General features: G+C 38.3%; 1 protein-coding gene across 2 annotated transcripts; it reads right to left on the reverse strand.

The window, feature by feature from the left end:
- Positions 1–1,419: 1,419 nt before the first annotated feature.
- On the reverse strand, positions 1,420–20,119 carry si:dkey-81h8.1 (uncharacterized protein LOC100034657 homolog). Of its 2 annotated transcripts, XM_067425960.1 has the most exons (9): positions 19,932–20,119; positions 17,026–17,147; positions 16,609–16,725; positions 16,439–16,495; positions 15,551–15,688; positions 14,027–14,077; positions 13,342–13,455; positions 10,372–10,437; positions 1,420–6,630 (listed from the first exon to the last, which is right to left on the reverse strand). In XM_067425960.1, exons 2-9 carry the CDS (start codon positions 17,119–17,121, stop codon positions 6,496–6,498), a joined length of 774 nt encoding a protein of 257 aa, XP_067282061.1. In that variant the 5' UTR covers positions 17,122–17,147; positions 19,932–20,119; the 3' UTR covers positions 1,420–6,495. The 2 variants fall into 2 exon arrangements, with proteins under 2 accessions (XP_067282061.1, XP_067282062.1); XM_067425961.1 differs by lacking the exon at positions 14,027–14,077.
- Positions 20,120–20,243: the final 124 nt, after the last annotated feature.

Consider the following 20,243-nt stretch of genomic DNA (forward strand, 5'->3'; position numbering starts at 1 on the left):
ATATATATATATATATATATATATATATATATATATATATATATTTGAACACCTGAGAAAATCAATGTTAATATTTGGTACCGTAGCCTTGTTTGCAATTACTGAGGTCAAATGTTTCCTGTAGTTTTTCACCAGTTAGTTTTGCGCACACTGCAGGAGGGATTTTGGCCCACTCCTCCACACAGATCTTTTCTAGATCAGTCAGGTTTTCTGGCATGTCGCTGAGAAACACAGAGTTTGAGTTCCCTCCAAAGCTTCTCTATTGGGTTTAGGTCTGGAGACTGGCTAGGCCACGCCTGAACCTTGATATGCTTCTTACAGAGCCACTCCTTGGTTATCCTGGCTGTGTGCTTCAGGTCATTGTCACGTTGGAAGACCCAGCCTCGACCCATCTTCAGTGCTCTAACTGAGGGAATGAGGTTGTTCCTCCAAACTCATGATTGGCATCCCAGCTCTTTTCAGGTTATTGACCCGCTCCTCCCGTGTAATTCTGGACTGATTTTTCACTTTTTTTAGGATCATTGAGACCACACGAGGTGAGATTGACAGTCATGTTTAGCTTCTTCCATTTTCTAATGATTGCTCCAACAGTGGACCTTTTTTCACCAAGCTACTTGGCAATTTCCCCATAGCCCTTTCCAGCCTTGTGGAAGCGTACAATTTTGTCTCTAGAGTCTATGGACAGCTCTTTGGTCTTGGCCATGTTAGTAGTTGGATTCTTACTGATGGTATGGGGTGGACAAGTGTCTATGCAGCTAACGACCTCAAACAGGTGCATCTAATTCAGGATAATAAATGGAGTGGAGGTGGACATTTTAAAGGCAGACTAACAGGAATTTGAGGGTCAGAATTCTATCTGACAGACAGGTGTTCAAATACTTATTTGCAGCTCATACAAATAAATGGTTAAAAAAACATATTATAAATATTATATATTAACAACTTGTATATTATTAGTAGAAGTAATTGACAGGATTGTTTAAAAACCATGTTTCATGCCCCATGATAGATGATTGAGTGATAAAATTGAAAGGCTATAGAAAATAGTGGATCAAAAGTAGATAGTCAGATACAGAGGAAAATTGATATTTTCCTTTTTAAAAACTATTCATAATTTAGAACAACTCAGAAGCAAACATTTAACATAAAAAAGATTCACACTAGCAATAAAAGTATTGATCAAAACTGATGAAACCAATCTATATTTGACTAATCAAGAACAAAGATAGCATACAAACAATATTATATTTAAACTATGCACTTGTAATATAAGGTAATGTAATTGAATGTAATGTAATAATTTACATCACATCATGTGTGAACTTTACCCTTGACCTACCATGACAAACATCAACTTACTGCTATAAGGTTCTTTTAACCATTGAAAATATAAAATAGGAAATAAGAAACAATCTCACCTTGATGGTGCAAAAAATAGTTTAATAAGACCATTCAGCACCTAACATACACTTCAATGCACTTCAAACACTATGAGAATGTGTAATTACAATGTCACACCAATGTCTTTGATCCCCATCTAGTGGAAACTGAAGTGATAGCAGCATGCTTAAGATAACAATTAAACAATATGTGAAAATACACAGATGTCGTACAAAAGAGGTAAGAAAGTAAATTAAAATAGTATACAGTTGATAAACAAAATACTTTGGTTTGTTAGATCTGTAATAAACAGTTACTTGGATTATGACTCATTTCATATGCACTGTAAAAAATTATTTAGAAAAAAAGTTACCTGGTTGCCTTAAAATTTTGAGTTCATTGAAATTAAAATTTTGATTTAATACAATGAATATTTTTTGAGATTCGACAACCTTTATTAAAATATTATTAAAATATTTTGTAAGCATATTGGATAAAATTGTGTCTTATTTCTGATGCCGCATTGAAACATGCCAAATAGTGCTATTTTCTAGCCTGGATGCCAGCCGAACTTAGCCCCGCCCACAAAATTTTTAGGTCGGGCAGTTCGGTCTGGCCTTGCTCCATAGAGGAGTAATTATCCCCGAACAGAAACTGTTCGGACCAATGAAATCATCAGGGCAGGCTTTAGACGATGATGGACAGATGATCAACAGTAACGTAATCATGCACGTCATCAAAGGGGCTTGGATTATATTTGTTTAAATCCTAAATGGAGAGCTTGTTTGTATATGCATTCACCATCACAATTTCTCTCAGAAATGATGATCATGTTGGGTAAGTACTCTGTGTATTATTAAATTATTTTACAACACTGGCAAAGATCGTGTATTCCAGCCTGATTTCAGCGCGCGTGCAGACAGGGTTGCCAAGTTTTTACAACAAAACGCGGCAACTACTAGGGGGGTTCTCCGGTGAAAAAATGGCGTTTGGGGGGGTAAAAGGTGTGTTATTTTGGCAAGATTGCTGCTAAAATTCGCACTCCAGGGTCTATATATCACATAATAGTCGCTTCACCCGCAGACATAGAAAAGAACCCGCAGAAAAAACGCGGACTTGGCATCACAGTGCAGTTGAGCTCTGTTGACATTTGACAAGTAACGTTATGCATCCCTTCGTTCCTCTGATTGGTTGTAGGTCTGTCCAATTGATGTCTTTCCTAGTTCGGTTGAAACACGCCTCATAATCACAGCCCAATGGAGCAGTTTCAGACTCATATTCTGACTAAATTGAGTATGACCACGTCAGGCTAGCTATTTTCATGATTTATCAAATTAGTTTCTCAGTTTCTATTTATTAATCAAATTTCCTTCATTGTATCAACTCAAATTTTTTATTTCAATAAACTCAAAATTTTAAGGCAACCAGGTTACTTACTTTTTTAAGTTTTTTAAACCAACAAAAACCAACACATTTTTGTACAGTGTGATGAATTCCGATTCTAGCGAGATAATAAAATAAAAGTTCTGTGTTTCTGGGAAGAGTAACATACAACGATAACTACGAGCTTAACTATTATGCCTTGTGAAACAATAATGGCAATCAAACAACCCAGCTAACAGGGACTGTTCTCAGAACTTTGGCTAACGTTCTCTCAAACATTCTTCCAGTAACATTACTAGAATCAAAGTTATAATAACATCAGAAAAAAATGTGCACAAAAAAATAAAAAAAATAATTTATACATTTATTACTCACTACTTTTTTCAGATGGTTCAGATTTTATTGCTAAATACATAATTACAAAACAAAATAGCCTATATAATATTAGCATAATATAATTTTCTTTAACGCTAACATAACTAAAAGAAAAAAGAAAAAAAAGAACTAGAATTATGAATGAGAACATTCAGAAATATCTTTTAACGTTTCATAACTTAATGGGAACGTTAGCAGAACGTTTCTAGAACATATTTTGTTAGCTGGGAAAGGGCCAAAGATAAAACACATAAAACCATAATCTAAGTCTCTCCATCTGTTCAAGATGAAAACATGCTCTCAAACACACAACCCCATCCTGCACTGAAATGGATTTTCGAGATTTACTAGTGTAGCACCAATGATTTTACATTAGGAAATATACATCATATTTACAGAGAACTCATCCCACTGTTCGATATTACCTGTGGAGAATCACAAAAACACTTATTTTCTTTTAAACGCGGGTGTAAAAGATCAACCCCAGTTTGGGTGTATATTATTCTGTTAAGATATTGTAACTGTTTTTCATTCTCTTGTGAGCAGTTCAAGATAGATAGTAAATTCCATCAGATTTACTACTAACACTGAAGAGGCCAATTAACTGTGAGAATATTTTACATATTAATAACATAGAGCATTTTTTGTTTGTTGATAACTTATCTCCATGTATTTATTATTGCAAATCAGTGGTAAGATGCCATATCTCAATTAACACAATGTTATCTGCAATATAGTTTTTGACAGCTGAAGATGATTTAAAGCTGATTTACAGTCGATATCTAAAATGTTCATCCTGTTAACAAACTAACTGATGATGTTTTGCAATAAGCGGATCCAGCTGTGCATGCTTGCTTTGTTTAGATACAATTATCCCAGCCATTTTTTTTTACTGTTGTAACATTTATATCACGTATATGCTGTAATCTTTCTGCATTAATATTAATACTATTGTTCATTGTCTTACTTGGGGGGATCTTGTAATTTATCTTGTGAAACTGGGGGGGATTTGCTCTATATTTTACCTGTAGAAAGTAACAGCGTTTGAAAGGCAGTAAATATTATTCCCACATCATTTAAACATTGAATTTCAATGACTTTCCATCAGTTGTTGATTATTAGATAAACCCCCGGTTTCACAGACAAGGCTTAAGCCTATTGTCCCAGACTAAAATGCATGTTTATAAATGTTATTTAAAGGTGCAGTGTGTGAATTTGCAGCGGCATCTAGTGGTAAGGTTGTGAATTGCATCACCCACCGCTCACCATCCCTTTAGGAGCACATAGAGAAGGTACGGTGGCCAACACAGGACACAAATTTTCTTGTTGGAAAGAGCAGAGAGTGACTATAGGTGTAGGGATGGGATGGGGTTGGGTTTCATGTTAAAATATGTCTAACTAGCGTAAATAAAAATAAATGTAAAAAAAATATATACTTCATGTCATAATGGCAAAATCATAACCCAATATATAATTTCATTATGATGATATGCCCGACGCGTCTGTGTATGAGACCAAAGGTTTCCCATTGAAATGAATAAAGCTGTCGAAAAATTACACTAAAGTGTTAAAATTACCCTGTTGTGTTAAAATGTGACCAAGTGTCAATATGTGACGAGTTGGAAGTGCGACCGTGTTGAATAAAAACATAACGGTTCATTACGTAAGGTCTTTAAACTACAATGAAAACAGTTATGTATATTATATTGAATTTCTGTCAACAGATCCTCATAAATACTGAACCTTTAAATGTCCTAACTGAACTAAAGCCTAATCCTGGCTTAATCTAAGCCCTGTCAGTGAAACTGGGCCTAAAAATTTGTACAAGTCATTTTATAGAGATAACTAGAAAGATCTACATTCTCTAATTGCACGTTTCAAGGACTGGAAATCACAATGATCTTACTCCATTTTTACTTAAAACTGAATTCACACACAACCAAATGTCTGAAACCTAAAAATATATTGATAAATGAAATGCTACATTAGAGCTGCTTTGCTATTGAAAGAATAATAATACACTGTGCAGTGTAAATGCTCTGAGTTAAGGAAGAATGCAAGTATGCACCAATCACCATTCAATATACAAACAGATGAAAGAGAGAAGATCAATCACAAATCAGTTGGCTATGCAAACATTATGATGATGACTTTGATGCAAGTCACCTTTTAAATGATGAACAGTCGATCACTATATGGGACATTTTCAAACTCATATCTTTTGATTTTTTTTCTTTTCTTTTTTTAAAGGAAGGAAGTAAACAAAAATATATAACAAGTAGTAAAATTAGTGGTCTGGGCTAAATTAACTACAGATGTTTATAGGTACAGTATGTAATACTGACAGCTAGAGGTTACATTGAGAGAGTTGTCAAAGCTCACATGGGTTGCCAGACTGAGGAAACACAGCATGAAGGAATGCAACTGACAATGGAAATCAATGAGTCTAAGTTGATAAGCTCACGTTTTCATATACCTCTGGTCACAGAGCTTTTTAGATGGATGCCAGCTTTTTAGGTCAGATCTAATCAATCTGTCATTTCTGACCCATTTTTTTCCCCTGCCTTCCATGGCTGCGATATGCTGTGTTTTCCTCCAACTGGTAACCTGGGGTATCAAAATACTATTAGTTAAATTGGCTCTGGGTGGGATAAACTTAGCATGCTTCCAAAATGTATGGAAAAATTGTATTTTTATGCTTTAGTCAAAAACATTACACACAGCACCTTTAATGTAGGTTTAGGACCCTGGATATATGAGGAATATCAGTGCCGCTTTGAACACACTGTAAGTGCCTCGGCTGACAGACACAGAGGATCTCTGCAGCTTTTTATAGTTGCATTAGATATCCTAATGAAACATTAAAGCGATAGTTCACCCCATAATGAACATTCACCATCATGTCTTTTGAAACCCAGAACTTCTATATAATAATTCTGTAGAACACAAAAGGACAACATAATAACAAAATGTATCACTTCTACAAACAATGAACGTGAAGGGTGACAACAGTCAAGTAAGATTTTTAATTATATAAATGATTGTTACTCACTCAAAACTATTATATGACTTTTAAAAACTTTGAATATAGTGTACAAGTTGTATGGATAACTTTTGTTTTTGCTTTTATTTTTTGTCCTATTTGGAACTTGATGACCCCTGGTGCCCACCCACTTTCTTCAGAAGAAAGTATTAAAGGTTTGGAACAGAAAGGGAGGAAAAAAATGAAGATTTTTGGTTGAACATAATGATGAATTCATACAGGACTAAAATATAAAAAACGTTTTGCTAAAACCTCACTGATCAACAAAGCCCCTCTACTTACAATATACATATAGATCAGATGAGCATGAAGTGTCAAACGTCTGTTAAAGAGTCAATGGGGGCCACTTGAGGTTCAGTGGGAGGGCTTGGGATTTCTTCTATTGGCTCTGTTAGAGGTTCAAGGATGGGTTCTGGCATTGGCTCCACCTCTGAGACCAACACCTCCACCTATAGGGTTTGGAATGGAAAGAAACAGAAGTTTGATTGGTTGATAGGTTCTAGAACTATAGAAAAGTGTTAAAAGAGTTAAAAGAGTCTTGGTGCCTCTTCACACCAAGAACGATGACTATAAAGACAATTATACCAAGTTCTGTCATGAAACTCTAGATGGCGCAGGCTGATGGGTCTTTAACGCAACCTGCTGATAATCACACTGTTAACTACATGGTACAGGCTGATTGGTTCCTTTTGCATCTGTAGCCAATGAGCTTGCTGCTTAACATTTAAACAGTTGGTCATGGTTTCCTGTAGCAGTTTGCACATCTGAAACCCTTCACCTTCCCCAGCTCCACCTGTATAGATCTGCCATGGGTAATTATGATATTTGTGCAGCAGCAGCATGTCTTACATGCTCACAGAAATGCGTCTATGTATTGGCAGTAAAAAGTTTCTTTACTTGCAATAATCAACAGCAGCAGCAATAGCAGCAATAGTAGCATATACATTAACATCGTCATATCCATTACCATGCCAAACTCGTCACGGTTCATGAATTCGTTGTCTCACACTTGTGTGTGTGTGTGTGTGTGTGTATGTATGTGTGTCTGTGTTGGGGAAGAGCCCTGCCGCAGCTGATCAGTGCACCAGTTGCAGATCATCATCTCACCCTATTTAGACTCACTGCATTCTACCTGTCTTTGTCAGAGCGTTGTTTGGATATTCCCTGTGTCCCGCCTGTTCCTGTGTCTCTCCTGCCATTGCCTGTGTCCTGAGTGTTCTTCGTCATCGTCTTCAGAACAGCAACCTAGGATGGGTTTTCAGTCTGGGAGTATCGAATGCCCTCAGGCCAGCAGTTGGGACGCTGTCAGCCCCGTCTACGATCCCGAGCCCATGCAGGTGGGTCGTGCTCAGCTTTCCCGGGAGGAGAGAGAGAGACGGAGATCCCGTGGTCTTTGTATGTACTGTGGTGGAGCCGGACATTTCCTTAATAACTGTCCTTTAAAAGACCACGCCCGGAGGTAAGAGGAAGGCTACTGTTGGGTGGGATGTCCGTGGAGAAGACCTCATCCTCTACTCTCCTTGCGGTAAGACTGCTATGGGCAGCCCGGACTCACACCTGTCAAGCCCTTCTGGACTCTGGCACTGAAGGTAATTTTATGGATCTATGTTTGGCACGTAACCTGGGTTTACCCATCACTCACCTCAAGAACACCATATCTGTCAGCGCACTCAATGGTCAAGAACTCCCATCCATCACGCTCACCACAGACCCTCTGACACTCATCACAACGGGAAATCACACAGAACAGATCTCATTTCTTCTCCTGGACTCACCACTGGCTCCCGTGGTCCTCGGTCATCCCTGGCTGATCCAGCATTGCCCCAGGGTTGACTGGGGACACAATTCTGTGCCATCTTGGAGCACTAAATGTTATGAGTTCTGTCTTGTATCTTGTACCTCACTTTCAGAGTGAGGCAGCAACTCGTGACTTGTCTAACGTGCCCTCAGAGTACCTCGACCTGAAGGAAGTGTTCAGTAAGTCCCGGGCTGCTTCTCTTTCTCCGCATCGTCCCTATGACTGTGCTATAGATTTACTTCCAGTTAAGTCTCCGCCTAGAGGCAAGCTTTACTCTCTTTCTGTCCCAGAGAGGGAGGCCATTGAGAATTCTCTAGCCTCCGAATTCATCCGCCCTTCATCCGCCCTCTTCTCCAGCAGGGGCGGGGTTCTTTTTTTGTGGGTAAGAAGGATGGCACTCTGCGACCTTGCATTGACTACCGAGGGCTGAACAACATCACGGTTAAGAATACTTATCCTTTGCCGTTGATGTCTTCAGCTTTCGAGAGGTTGCAGGGAGCATCTAACTTTACAAAGTTGGACTTGTGTTACGCTTATCATTTGGTTCGCATCAAGAAGGGTGATGAATGGAAAACTGCTTTTAACACCCCCAGGGGCCATTTTGAATATTTGGTGATGCCATTCGGGCTATCCAACTCCCCAGCGGTTTTCCAAGCACTCGTCAATGACGTGTTGAGAGACATGGTTGATCAGTCCATATATGTTTACCTGGATGACATATTGATTTTTTCTTCGTCTCTCCAGGAACATATTGCTAGAGAATGGGCTTTTTGTCAAGGCGGAGAAGTGCGCTTTTCATGCACAACCTCTGACCGCCTTGACCTCTCCCAGAACTACGTTCAGGTAGTCTAATACAGCAGAGGCTGTATTTACCAATCTGAAAAGTCACTTTGTTTCGGCTTCCATCCTTGTGGCCCCTGACCCTTCACATCAGTTTGTGGTAGAGGTTGACGCATCAGAGGTGGTGGTAGGTGCAGATCTATCCCAACGCTCTGCCGAACGTAACTATGACATTAGTAACAGAGAATAGTTGGCCATCAAGCTAGCATTGTCAGAGTGCCAACATTGGATAGAAGGGTCGGGGGTACCTTTTATAGTTTGGACCGATCACAAGAACCTCAAATATATTAGATCTGCCAAAAGACTCCAGGCAGGCTTGGTGGTTATTTTTTTCGGATGTTTTGACTTTTCTCTCTCGTACTGCCCCGGGTATAAGAACATCAAACACGATTCTTTATCTCGCATTTTTGATCCCTCCAAATGCCCGGTTACCCCAGAGTGCATTTTTCCAGAGAGGATAGTTATCTCTGCACTCACATGGGAGGTCGAATCGAAGGTCAAATTGGCCTTAGAAGAGGTAACGTCTCCGCCCGGTTGCCCACCTAGTCGATTATTTGTACCGGAGAAGTTACGGTCCGAAGTCATTCAATGGGGTCACTGTTCCAACGTCGCTTGCCATCCAGGAGTAAACCGCACTTGCAGTTAAAAAAGCAACGATTCTGGTGGCCATTTATGGCTCGCGACATCCGCAGTTTTGTCTTGGCTTGCTCAATTTGTGCCGTTGGTAAGACGTCTAACCGACCTCCTGATGGGCTACTTCAGCCGCTGCCGATTCCTTCGAGACCCTGGTCTCACATAGCGCTAGATTTTGTCACCGCCCTCTAATGGCATGACGGTCATTTTGATCGTAGTCGACCGGTTTTTGAAGGCAGCGCATTTTATTCCCTTGCCCAAATGACCCTCAGCCAAGGAGACAGCGGTGGCTGTTGTAGATCACGTCTTTCGGTTACATGGCCTCCCGATAGACATGGTCTCTGAGTTTTGTAACTTACTAGGGGCGACAGTTAGTCGGTCTTCGGGTTATCACCCCCAGAGCAATGGTCAAACTGAGCAAGCCAATCAAGATCTGGAGAGAGTGTTGTTGGGTTCCTGCTAGGGAAATCCTAGACCACTCCCTTATCGATGATTACAATCAACAGGTAGGTTCTCCTGGGAGCGTCAGGAGACGCTCCTAGGGGGAGGGGTACTGTCACGGTTCATGAATTTGTTGTCTCACAATTGTGTGTGTGTGTATGTATGTGTGTCTGTGTTGGGGCGGAGCCGCTGCTTGGCTGATCATTGTTTCCACCTGCACCAGCTGCAGATCATGTGGTCGTGTGGATACTGATTTGCTTAAAAAAGTTTCCAATGATATTGTTCTTCTGTGTCTTTATACTTATAGTTGTGTGGAAATACCTATTCTCAAAGAATTAGAACAATTATTAAAACTTTAGAGATTTCATTATAGTAATTGTCATTGGTGTGAGTGGGCCTTTACAAATAGGAAAGTTTGGCAAACTGTTTCCCATTATGACTGTTTCAAACCCAATGAAGATAGTGTAACTAGGTGTACCTGAGGTTGGCTAGGGGTGACTGCCTCAGGCTGAGATGGAGCTGCACGCTGTCTAAAACCAGGGAGCTGTGGAAAACAGAATTCAATGTATTATATTAGTTCATCATGGAAAAAATTTGCTCGGACAATTATGAAGAACAGATCGCAAATCACATTTATACCAGAAGTCTACCAAATGTACCATAGTATTCTCATTAAATGAGTAGTTCTCACACACACAAAAAAAATGAAACCTCTGTCAATTACTCACTCTCATGTTGTTCCAAACCAATAAGACTTACATTCATCTTTAAAACACAAATTAAGAAATTAAAGTCTATGGTAAATGGAAGCTCAATTGTATTTGGGCTTCAATGAGCCCAAAAGGGCTCATGTCACACCTCTTTTCATCTCTCTGCATTGGCTACCACTCGCTGCCCGGATCAAATTCAAAGCTCTGACTCTTGCTTAAAGGGATCCCCTGGTGTTGAGACTTGTATGGCTTAATATAACATAAATGATGTCTCTTACTGAATTATGTAGTAGAAAACCCATGAAAGATCTACGTTATTTAAAAAAATCGATTTTATATTTGGACGGCGCCATTTTGTTTGAGTTCTAGGTTGATGACGTAGAATGGTTGAACTCCTCAATCAGCTGGCGTTACCCGTAGCTATTTTTTACCACAACGCAACTCGAAAATTGTTTCAGAGTTAAACAAAACCTATGAATTGCTTTGTAATTGTACTTAAAACACACTCAAACATACATGTGCACACAAACCTACACAAGTCACAAACAGATCGGCGGGCGGGCACACACACCTGACAGACGCTGTCTCAATCGAGATGTTGGGCTGCTCAGTCTCCACGACAGGGGCTGAATCCGAAATCGACCCCCTATACCCTGAAATAGGGCATTATTTGAAGGGACGGCCATTTGTAGTGTTGTCCAACACCATAGGGACATGTTCAAGTGCAGTCATTCAGTCTCACGTTGCACCGCAATAACGAGTGTACAGCCGATTTACACACAACAGCTGTCCGACTTCACGCACTCGATCGTCTTCATTCACTCCTTCAAGTTGTATTAGTGAACAAAAGTAGCGAATGTTATTTGTGTCTTAAAAGTGAAAGTTTAAAGATTGAGGTTAATTCACTGAGCTTGTGCTCAAACTTTAATGCACAAACCAATCTCATGCATCATCACCAAAACATCCTGCCTCTCTTCCTCACGTTACCTTATCCCATCATCCTACCTAGATGTTTCCCTCTGCTGGATACATTAGGCATTACAGTTAATCTACTGCATATCAACAGTCTATCTATGATATCAACACAGGGAATAGTGATTGAGGGTTATGTATGCGCGCACGCAGTGCGCGTGTGTGTGTGTGTGTGTGTGTGTGTGTGTGTGTGTGTGTGTGTGTGTTCGCGCCGATCTGTTGGGGTGTGTGTGAGTCTGTGTGAGAGAGAGAGTTTGTGTGCACATGTATGTTTGGGTGCGTGAAGTCGGACAGCTGTTGTGTGTAAATCAACTGTACGCTCGTTATTGCGGTGCAACGTGAGACTAAATGACTGCACTGAACATGTCCACTATGATGTCGGACAACACTACAAATGGCTGTCCCTTCAATGCCCTATTTCAGGGTATAGGGGGTCGATTTCAGAATCAGCCCCTGTCGTGGAGACTGAGCAGCCCAACATCTCGATTGAGACAGCGCAGTCTGTCAGGTGTGTGTGCCCGGCCGCCGATCTGTTTTGTGACTTTTGTAGGTGAGTTTGTGTGCACATGTATGTTTGAGTGTGTTTTAAGTACAATTACAAAGCAATTCATTGGTTTTGTTTAACTCTGAAACAATTTTCGAGTTGCGTTGTGGTAAAAATAGCTACGGGTAACGCCAGCTGATTGAGGAGTTCAACCATTCTACGTCATCAACCTAGAACGCAAACAAAATGGCGCCGACCATGGTCCAAATATAAAATCGATTTTTTAAATAACGTAGATCTTTCATGGGTTTTCTACTACATAATTCAGTAAGAGACATCATTTATGTTATATTAAGCCATACAAGTCTCAACACCAGGGGCTCCCTTTAAGGATACACCACAAGCTCCGCACCCGCATACTTGAACTCACTCCTACGAGTCTACTCCCCCACCAGAAGCCTTCCGTCAGCTAACGAGTGGAGGCTTGTGGTACCATCACAGAGAGGCATGAAATCCCTTTCCAGAACTTTTTCATTCATTGTTCCTGGTTGGTAGAACGATCTTCCGTCCTCCATACGCACGACAGAATCACTAGCTTCATTCAAAAGACAGGTAAAAACCCATCTCTTCCATGAGCACTTAATCTTATCATTAAAAAACAACAACCTCTAAACTCTTCCTCTACTACTTTTTATTTTTTCCTTCCTTTTTCTGTTTTTTGCTACTCTGAGTAGTATACAAATCTTGGTATTCAGGGCACTTTTTGCGTTTCTTTGCCTCTTCTTGACAGATCCTGTACTCCTGAGTTGTAAGTCGCTTTGGATAAAAGCGTCTGCTAAATGCATAAATGTAAATGTAAATTTGTATGATGCGAGGAACAAACCTCATTGGTCCTTGCGGAAGCTGCAGTCATGATGGCGTGCCATGGAAGAGTGAATTTCATTGGTTCTTCACATTTGAGCTTCTGTTTAACAAATTCGAGTGATCAAGTATTATCTGATAAATGTCTAACTTAAATCTGTTCATCAAATAAAATGATCATATCTCTTCAGAACACTTCAGAGAAGCTTGTTTCGTATGGATTTCTTTTGACTAATCTCTTTAGAGCTTTAAAGCTTTAGAGTTTTGGGTGACTAGACTTTCAATGGAAAGATAGAAATCTCTCCGTTTTCCTTATTTGTATTCCAAAGAAAGGGGATTTGGAACAACACAAGGGTGAATAAATAACAAAAGAAGTCTCATTTTTGTGTGAACTAACCTATTGTGCATATGTTTAACTGACCTTCACACCACCTTTAGCCAGAGCACTGAGTCCAAACAAAATGGTTACAATGCAGATTGCCAACTCCACCACAAGAAAGAGAACCAAGGTGGCCAAGAAGCCATCAATCAAGAGCTGACAGCATCCAAAAGAGACAGAAATACAACACAGCGATTATGACATCTGCCAATTTACCTAAAAAGGCAAAATAGTTAACAGCTATCAAAACTGACATGCTTGTCTACATGTTTGTAGATTGCCAAAGAGATCCACTCTTTTACAAACATGCACACAAGCACACCAGTAAGGCAGGTTTCGTTGTACTATTTTAAAAGGAACATACGATTATCAAGTGATCATTTTTCATAGTGCATCTGCAAATAATTTAAGGTATTTTTCAATCTGAAGCATTTTCAGACAACTGGCCCAAAGTGCAAAACTGACAACACAATCTTCAAAATGACCCCTACCCCGCCTCGGCATGCATTCACTCTCCTACAAAGTGCAAACAGAAATATACACAAAGCTACTGATTATTTAATAAAGACATTGAAAAATAAACAGATCCTTAAAGGGTGAATTCAGGCATTTTGGACCACTGTTTGAGAGGCCGTTTCATTAGTGGCCCAATTTACCTGAATTATAGGGCTATATGTTTAATATGTATAAGTACACAAAGGAAAACATAAAGGTAAGAATTACTTACTTTACAATTTCTCTCGACAGTAGAAGCGCACTTCTTGAAACAATTTTGTTGCTTTGGAAAAGCAGACACAAAAGACAAAATCTTGTTGAATTTTGCCAAAGACCTGGCTACAAACATGGCTATAAAGCTGTTATTCATATACAAATGTAGCTGCAAGCACACCCAATTAGTCAATTTAAAAAAAACTGTTACAGTTTTTTGGCTTCCTTGACAAATTACAGTGCCCTCAGAAAGGTTTTGGACTTCTGAGATTGGGACAAATCCCAAAAGTCGTCAGCTATATTATTTAAAGTTGTTTCTTCTGAAAAACGATACACTCCTTTGCAGGTACCTTTTGAGTTTTTGTTTGGTGTCAGAGTTTGGTGTTCTTGTTAAGGTGGCTGGACATTGCTGGACTTAAAAAATGCTAATATGAGCAGCCTCAAAGCCTAATACTTACAGTCTAACGTCCCACCAACCCCCAGCCCAAAAAAATAACACGCACACACAAATATTCCATATCCTAAATTCCCACCTTTTTGCATTTCATGGCCATTATGATCAATTTTTGTGTATTTCATTTCAGCTTAGTTTTGTAGTCCAAACACCTTGAAAGGGCACTGTTTTTACTCATTTCTCCAGCATCAGTAAAAGTTTGTACCAAGTGCAAAGGATCAATATCCATTACTTTATTCTGTTATAAATATATAAGACAAAATATACATTACAGAGCTAAAACAACTGAACAGGAGCGATGCTAACATATTTTGTTATAGCATATGTGAACAACTCATATAGGCTATCTCTCTCAACTCAAAAAATGGACAAATCTCTTAAAATTCTATCTAAAAAAATAAATTTCCAAGCAAACTGCTTAAATTGCTTTCCAATTTAAAGCAATTTAATAAAGTATGTTGTATAAACCCACATCAAGTTACTACCCCAAATTGTCTTTTTCTAACTTTATATTTCATTAACAAAACTTTATATTCACTCCAACAAAACAATCCTTAGTTCATCAAGCGCTGGTAAAAATAAAATAAAATTTAAAAAAACATGATTTAATCACATATAATTTTAAATTATGGTTTAAGCCAACAAAAATGATACTAAAACTCCAGGTTCCCCTTCTTATTCCACTATGTTAAAAAAGACAAAGAGTTATTTAACTCTAATGCACTGCACATTCTTAAAAAATCTTCACCCATTTGACCCACAGACAGACACATCATTATGCTTTTTATTGAAAGCTTGAAGATGCTTTGTTTTGCACTTCGGTACAGTCCTTTGAAAAGGCATCAAGGAAATTTCTTAAAGAAAAAACTGTAACAAGAAAGTTGATGTGGCCAGTTCATCACATCATACCCACTTTATATTGTTTCATCCATCCCACTGCACCCACAAACACACAAATGCATTCATCATCAATATACTGTATCTATATATGCAGGTTTATAACTATGTGCAAAATACACAAACCCATCTTTCTAAAATTCAAGCTGTTTAATAGAGTATAGCAACAGAGTAGCAGATCTGTGAGCTCACCACAGCAAAGATCTCCAGTCTCCTGCAGTGCTCACAGTGGTAGGTGTCCTGACGGTAAGGCAGGTGACGGGACAGCAGTCCAAGAACAGCAGTGGAAAACGCTGCACTGACCAGGTGAGCAACCAGTGTGGCTTTCACCTTTACACGATGCAAGAATAAATAATCAGATCTAAATTAACTTTGTATATTAGCTTGACAGCTTTGAAGAAGTTCATATATAGGATGGATATGTAATTGATGGCTGCCAAACTATCTGCTCCAAAATGAAAAACAAAACACCAAAACAACTTCTTGTTTTTGTTTGAAAATCCTAAACAAGGGTTGCCAGGGTTCCCATAGTAAAAATCACATTCCTTTGGGTAAAAACTTAGTTCCTGAAGTTGCTTCAACCCGTGGCAGCAGTTTAAAAGTAGTTAAATTTAGCAGGAAAATCACAGAGTTGGCAACACTGTCCTAAACAGGTCCAATTTTAATTTATTTTCTACAAACCTTTAAAACAAAACAAAACAAAACAGAACAAAACAAAACACAAAACAAAGCAAAGCAAAGCACAAAACCAAGCAAAACAAAACACAAAACAAAAAACACAAAACTAAGCAAAACAAAAACAAAGCAAAACACAAAACAAAGCAAAACAAAACACAAAACAAAGCAAAACAAAACAAAACAGAAAACAAAGCAAAGCAAAGCAAAGCAAAGCAAAGCAAAACAAAACAAAACACAAATAACTATCAAAACAAAAAAACAAAACAACTTAAGAAAATCCTAAAAAAATTATATTGAGAGAACAATTTGATCAAACGTGTCTCGTATGGTGCAGATTTAGGGTGGGTAGGTAAATAGGTAGGACGTTTCATTGGTAATGTAATCCTTTTAACTTCTACTCACCCAAAAGAGGGAGGGGAACCTTCCAGCGTGGATTAAAATGGATCCAGACACAAGCAACTGATAACAACAGAATAAATAAGTATTGTTTGCAGCATCCATAGTCACAGTTTTATTCATAAAAGATTAAACACCCTGTTTTTTTTTAATGAACATAAGTACATTCAGCTTACCTGAACAACAATCACTGCCACAACGATGACATCAGGAGAGAAGTGAACCTCTTCATAGAGCTGAAGAATGGTGAAGCTCAGACACAAGCACAAGACAGCAATAATGATCTGAATGGACTGAAACAACAGAACAAGATCTACTCTGTATGTTTCCAAGAATGCTTTTATAACAGAAAACTGTTCTTAATACTTTTATTTGATGTCCAAGATACAGTTATGGGGTATATTTTTTTCCACTCGATAATTTTTTATGATAAACTATAATCACTATATAACAAAGCTATTCTGTTTTAGTAATATATTATAAAATGTGCAACAAAATGGCTCTATAAAAATAACTGTTAAATAAAAATACTACTGTGCACTTTTTCCTGCATTCAATATCATATTTGTTGTAGTGTTGAATGTGACACTCACCCCGAGTGCCTTCGGCTCCACATTCTGAAATGCCTTGACCTGCTTTGGCATCAGATTTCCTGCAGGGCGGGTGGGGCCCTGACTCTCAATGCCCATGTCAGTCAGTTTGAGGCGTGGCTATGCTAAGATCAAGAAATACAATTTGAGATCTCTTAATATAGCTGGTTATGAAGAAAGAACCTATAGGGAAATAGAGAGAGATGAGAACAAAGACAGATAGAGGCAGCACAGGACAGAATGAAAAGGGGTGAGCGTGAGCTGGCTAAAACTGCATGACTGAGCATTTACCCATAAACAGGTCATGCTCATGGTGCCATTTGTTCCTGAAGGGATATTGCTTTCAAGAAACCATATTTTCCTTCTTTTCTCATGCCCAAAAGAGGAACACAATAATCATATTAGACCAGTGTTTTAGAGTTTAAAGTGCTTTCTCAATGAAATAATCTTAAAACACCACAACCCACAACCCACACACTTACCCACAACCTCAAAATGTAGTTACAGACTTGTAAAGTAGCAATGGCTTTAATTTATAGCAATATGTACACCCTTTTCACTGTTACAGTTTACTTTGCATATACTTTGCTATCGTTCCATTATGAAAACCCTTTGACATGACTGGGTCAAAATAAGCTTCAATAGGGTTGACTACTAGTTCTTGACAGTTTGTAGGGACACCATTTGAAATGCAACACAAGACAAGATGATTTTTATTTGAGAGGTTTTGATAAGATGATCTATTTATGGGTCATTGACAAATAACAATTAATGAAAGTTTTAGTTTTTATCTTTTCAAAACGGATGTAATGCACAGTGTTGCCACAGTTACTTTGAAAAAGTAATCTGATTACTGATTACTTCTTTAAAAAGTAACTTAGTTATTTACAGATTACTTGATTTTAAAAGAAACTAAGTAAGATTACAAGTTACTTTATTAGTTCCATTCAGCAGTTGCCGACAACACCCCTGCCGCCTCAGCATAGAAATGACAACAGTTTTTGCATTTTGAACAGTAACGTCAACAATGTATCTCCTGACATTTTAAGTTGAAATTAAAAAAATATTTCCTGAAAAAATGCTCTCCCCGAAACACGAGAATAAAGCAAAAACATTTTTTAAAATTATTTACCAAGGACAATTACTAAAACAGTAACTCACAGTGACTTGGATAAATTACTATAATCTGATTACTGGTTTGGAAATGGTAACGCGTTAGATTATTCATTACTGGAAAAAAGTCAGATTAGAGTAACGCGTTACTGTCATCACTGGTAATGCATTTGTTGGAGTCATGAACAAGTTTCAGTAGTTAAATAACATTTAGGAGTGTTTAAATTCTATTTTCTGACTGTTTTTATGTCAGATGGTACAACAAAATAGTTGCATGCGTTATGTAAATTATAATCACTGATGAAGAATATTGATTATTTAGAGTGTGTTTTTATTCATACAGGAGCTAATATGTGTGTCTGCCATGCAGGACACTTCTGTGCTGTGTTTAACACTCTTACCATGTGTTGAAAACTACTGAGAGGGATTGTTTTGACAAAGTTTGGTATAAGAGATTGTGACTTCTGTTATGTCTTCTGTTCACACTCGATGCAGGCACTGATGACTGTGTTGACGTGGATCTTTCTTGCAAGAAATAAACCTTTATAATTATAATTTGCTAATGTTTGTCTCTTATTCAGTGAAGCGATGGAGTCAATTATTTTGCCATTACAGTATATTGTAGTTGTAACACCTAACATGGAAAGTGAATCAACCTACACTGTGTAAAAAAAAAAAAAAAAAAAAATGTCTCCAATTGAAAATTTTCTAGTGACAGATCACATCTACATTTTTCAGTTGGCCAAATTGAAATTCTGTGAATTGAAGCTATTTCATTCACAGAATTTCAATTTGGCCAACTGAAAAATTTAGATGTGATCTGTCACTAGAAAATTTTCAATTGGAGACCGGATTTTTTTACAGTGTACCCATACTTGGTTTTAAAGTAAAAATATATATTTTTTTATTATTTTAATTAATGGGTTAATTAATTCGGTAGATGTGCATTTCAGACCTTTTTATTTATTTATATTAAAACCTATAGGTTAGTGAAGTTAAATAATTTGCATTCATAGTGCTGCTATTATGACATATCTCCAGTTAAAATATGGGGAATTAAATATGTCAATATTCATAAGCCTGTGTATAGAAATCAGTTTTACCTTTCAGATGAAATAAGTAATTCTATTATAATTACATTAATATAGTATTTTACATTATTAATGATGTTTTAAAAAATATTGTCAAAATATAAAAAAGAATATCCTGCACATCCTAAAATTAAACTTTAGTAAATCCACATAGTTGTTATGATATCGCTTTGGAATTGTGTTCCATAAAGAAGACTAATACAGATGTCATCACCACTAGAAGAACACTTCTGCAATCTGCATTCCTCTTCTGGACATTTTTAAAACATTCCGGTGCACATATTTACGCATTTCTACAGTGCAAAAGTGTTTTGAATGTAGTCTTGATCATCAGATATAACCTTACACATTTTCGATTCATGCTATATTATTTTTTAAGTGGTTTCTTGGCCTCGGAGGCCAGAGCAGCAACCAAAAATAGACGTAGGGCAAAACGTGCAGCTTCATCACTCTCCTCACAACCGCAGTGCCCCGCACTATGACAGAACATGCAACTTTATAACGAGCATAGTATCTGCGCTATGAATAACGCTAAAGCGAGCGACAGACTCCCTGTGACTCACCCCCGTGCTATATTCTGGTTTCCAAATCCTAAACGCGTGTAACCTTCAGCGCTGCCATAGGTGGGGCCGCGCGCATGTAGACAATCCGTCCCGTCCCAAATCGAGACTCGTTCAAATAGGCTACATGTGTGATGTCACTTACCTCTGCAGCTCAAGCAAAACGCGTTCCTTTGTGGCTGGTTTTGTCTTTAAAGGCGAAAGTGCAGCATTCAGTTATTCCATCCGCGACGGGGTTGAAGGGAAAGAACTAGTTAATTCTATGGGTGTGTGAAAATGATGCAGCTTACGTGCAGTACCGCAGTGAGGAGGTGGCTGATGCTCTGAATTGGTATGGAGGCTGACTGAAAAGTGATGCGGCGCTATGGCAACTTCCGTAAAACTCACTCGCCTCTACACGCGACACAATAGAAAAGGGGTTTGTTACATTGTTTTTCTAGAACAATATGTGGTGTAG

Source organism: Pseudorasbora parva, chromosome 19 (genome assembly GCF_024679245.1).
Source record: "Pseudorasbora parva isolate DD20220531a chromosome 19, ASM2467924v1, whole genome shotgun sequence".
Taxonomy (NCBI): domain Eukaryota; kingdom Metazoa; phylum Chordata; class Actinopteri; order Cypriniformes; family Gobionidae; genus Pseudorasbora; species Pseudorasbora parva.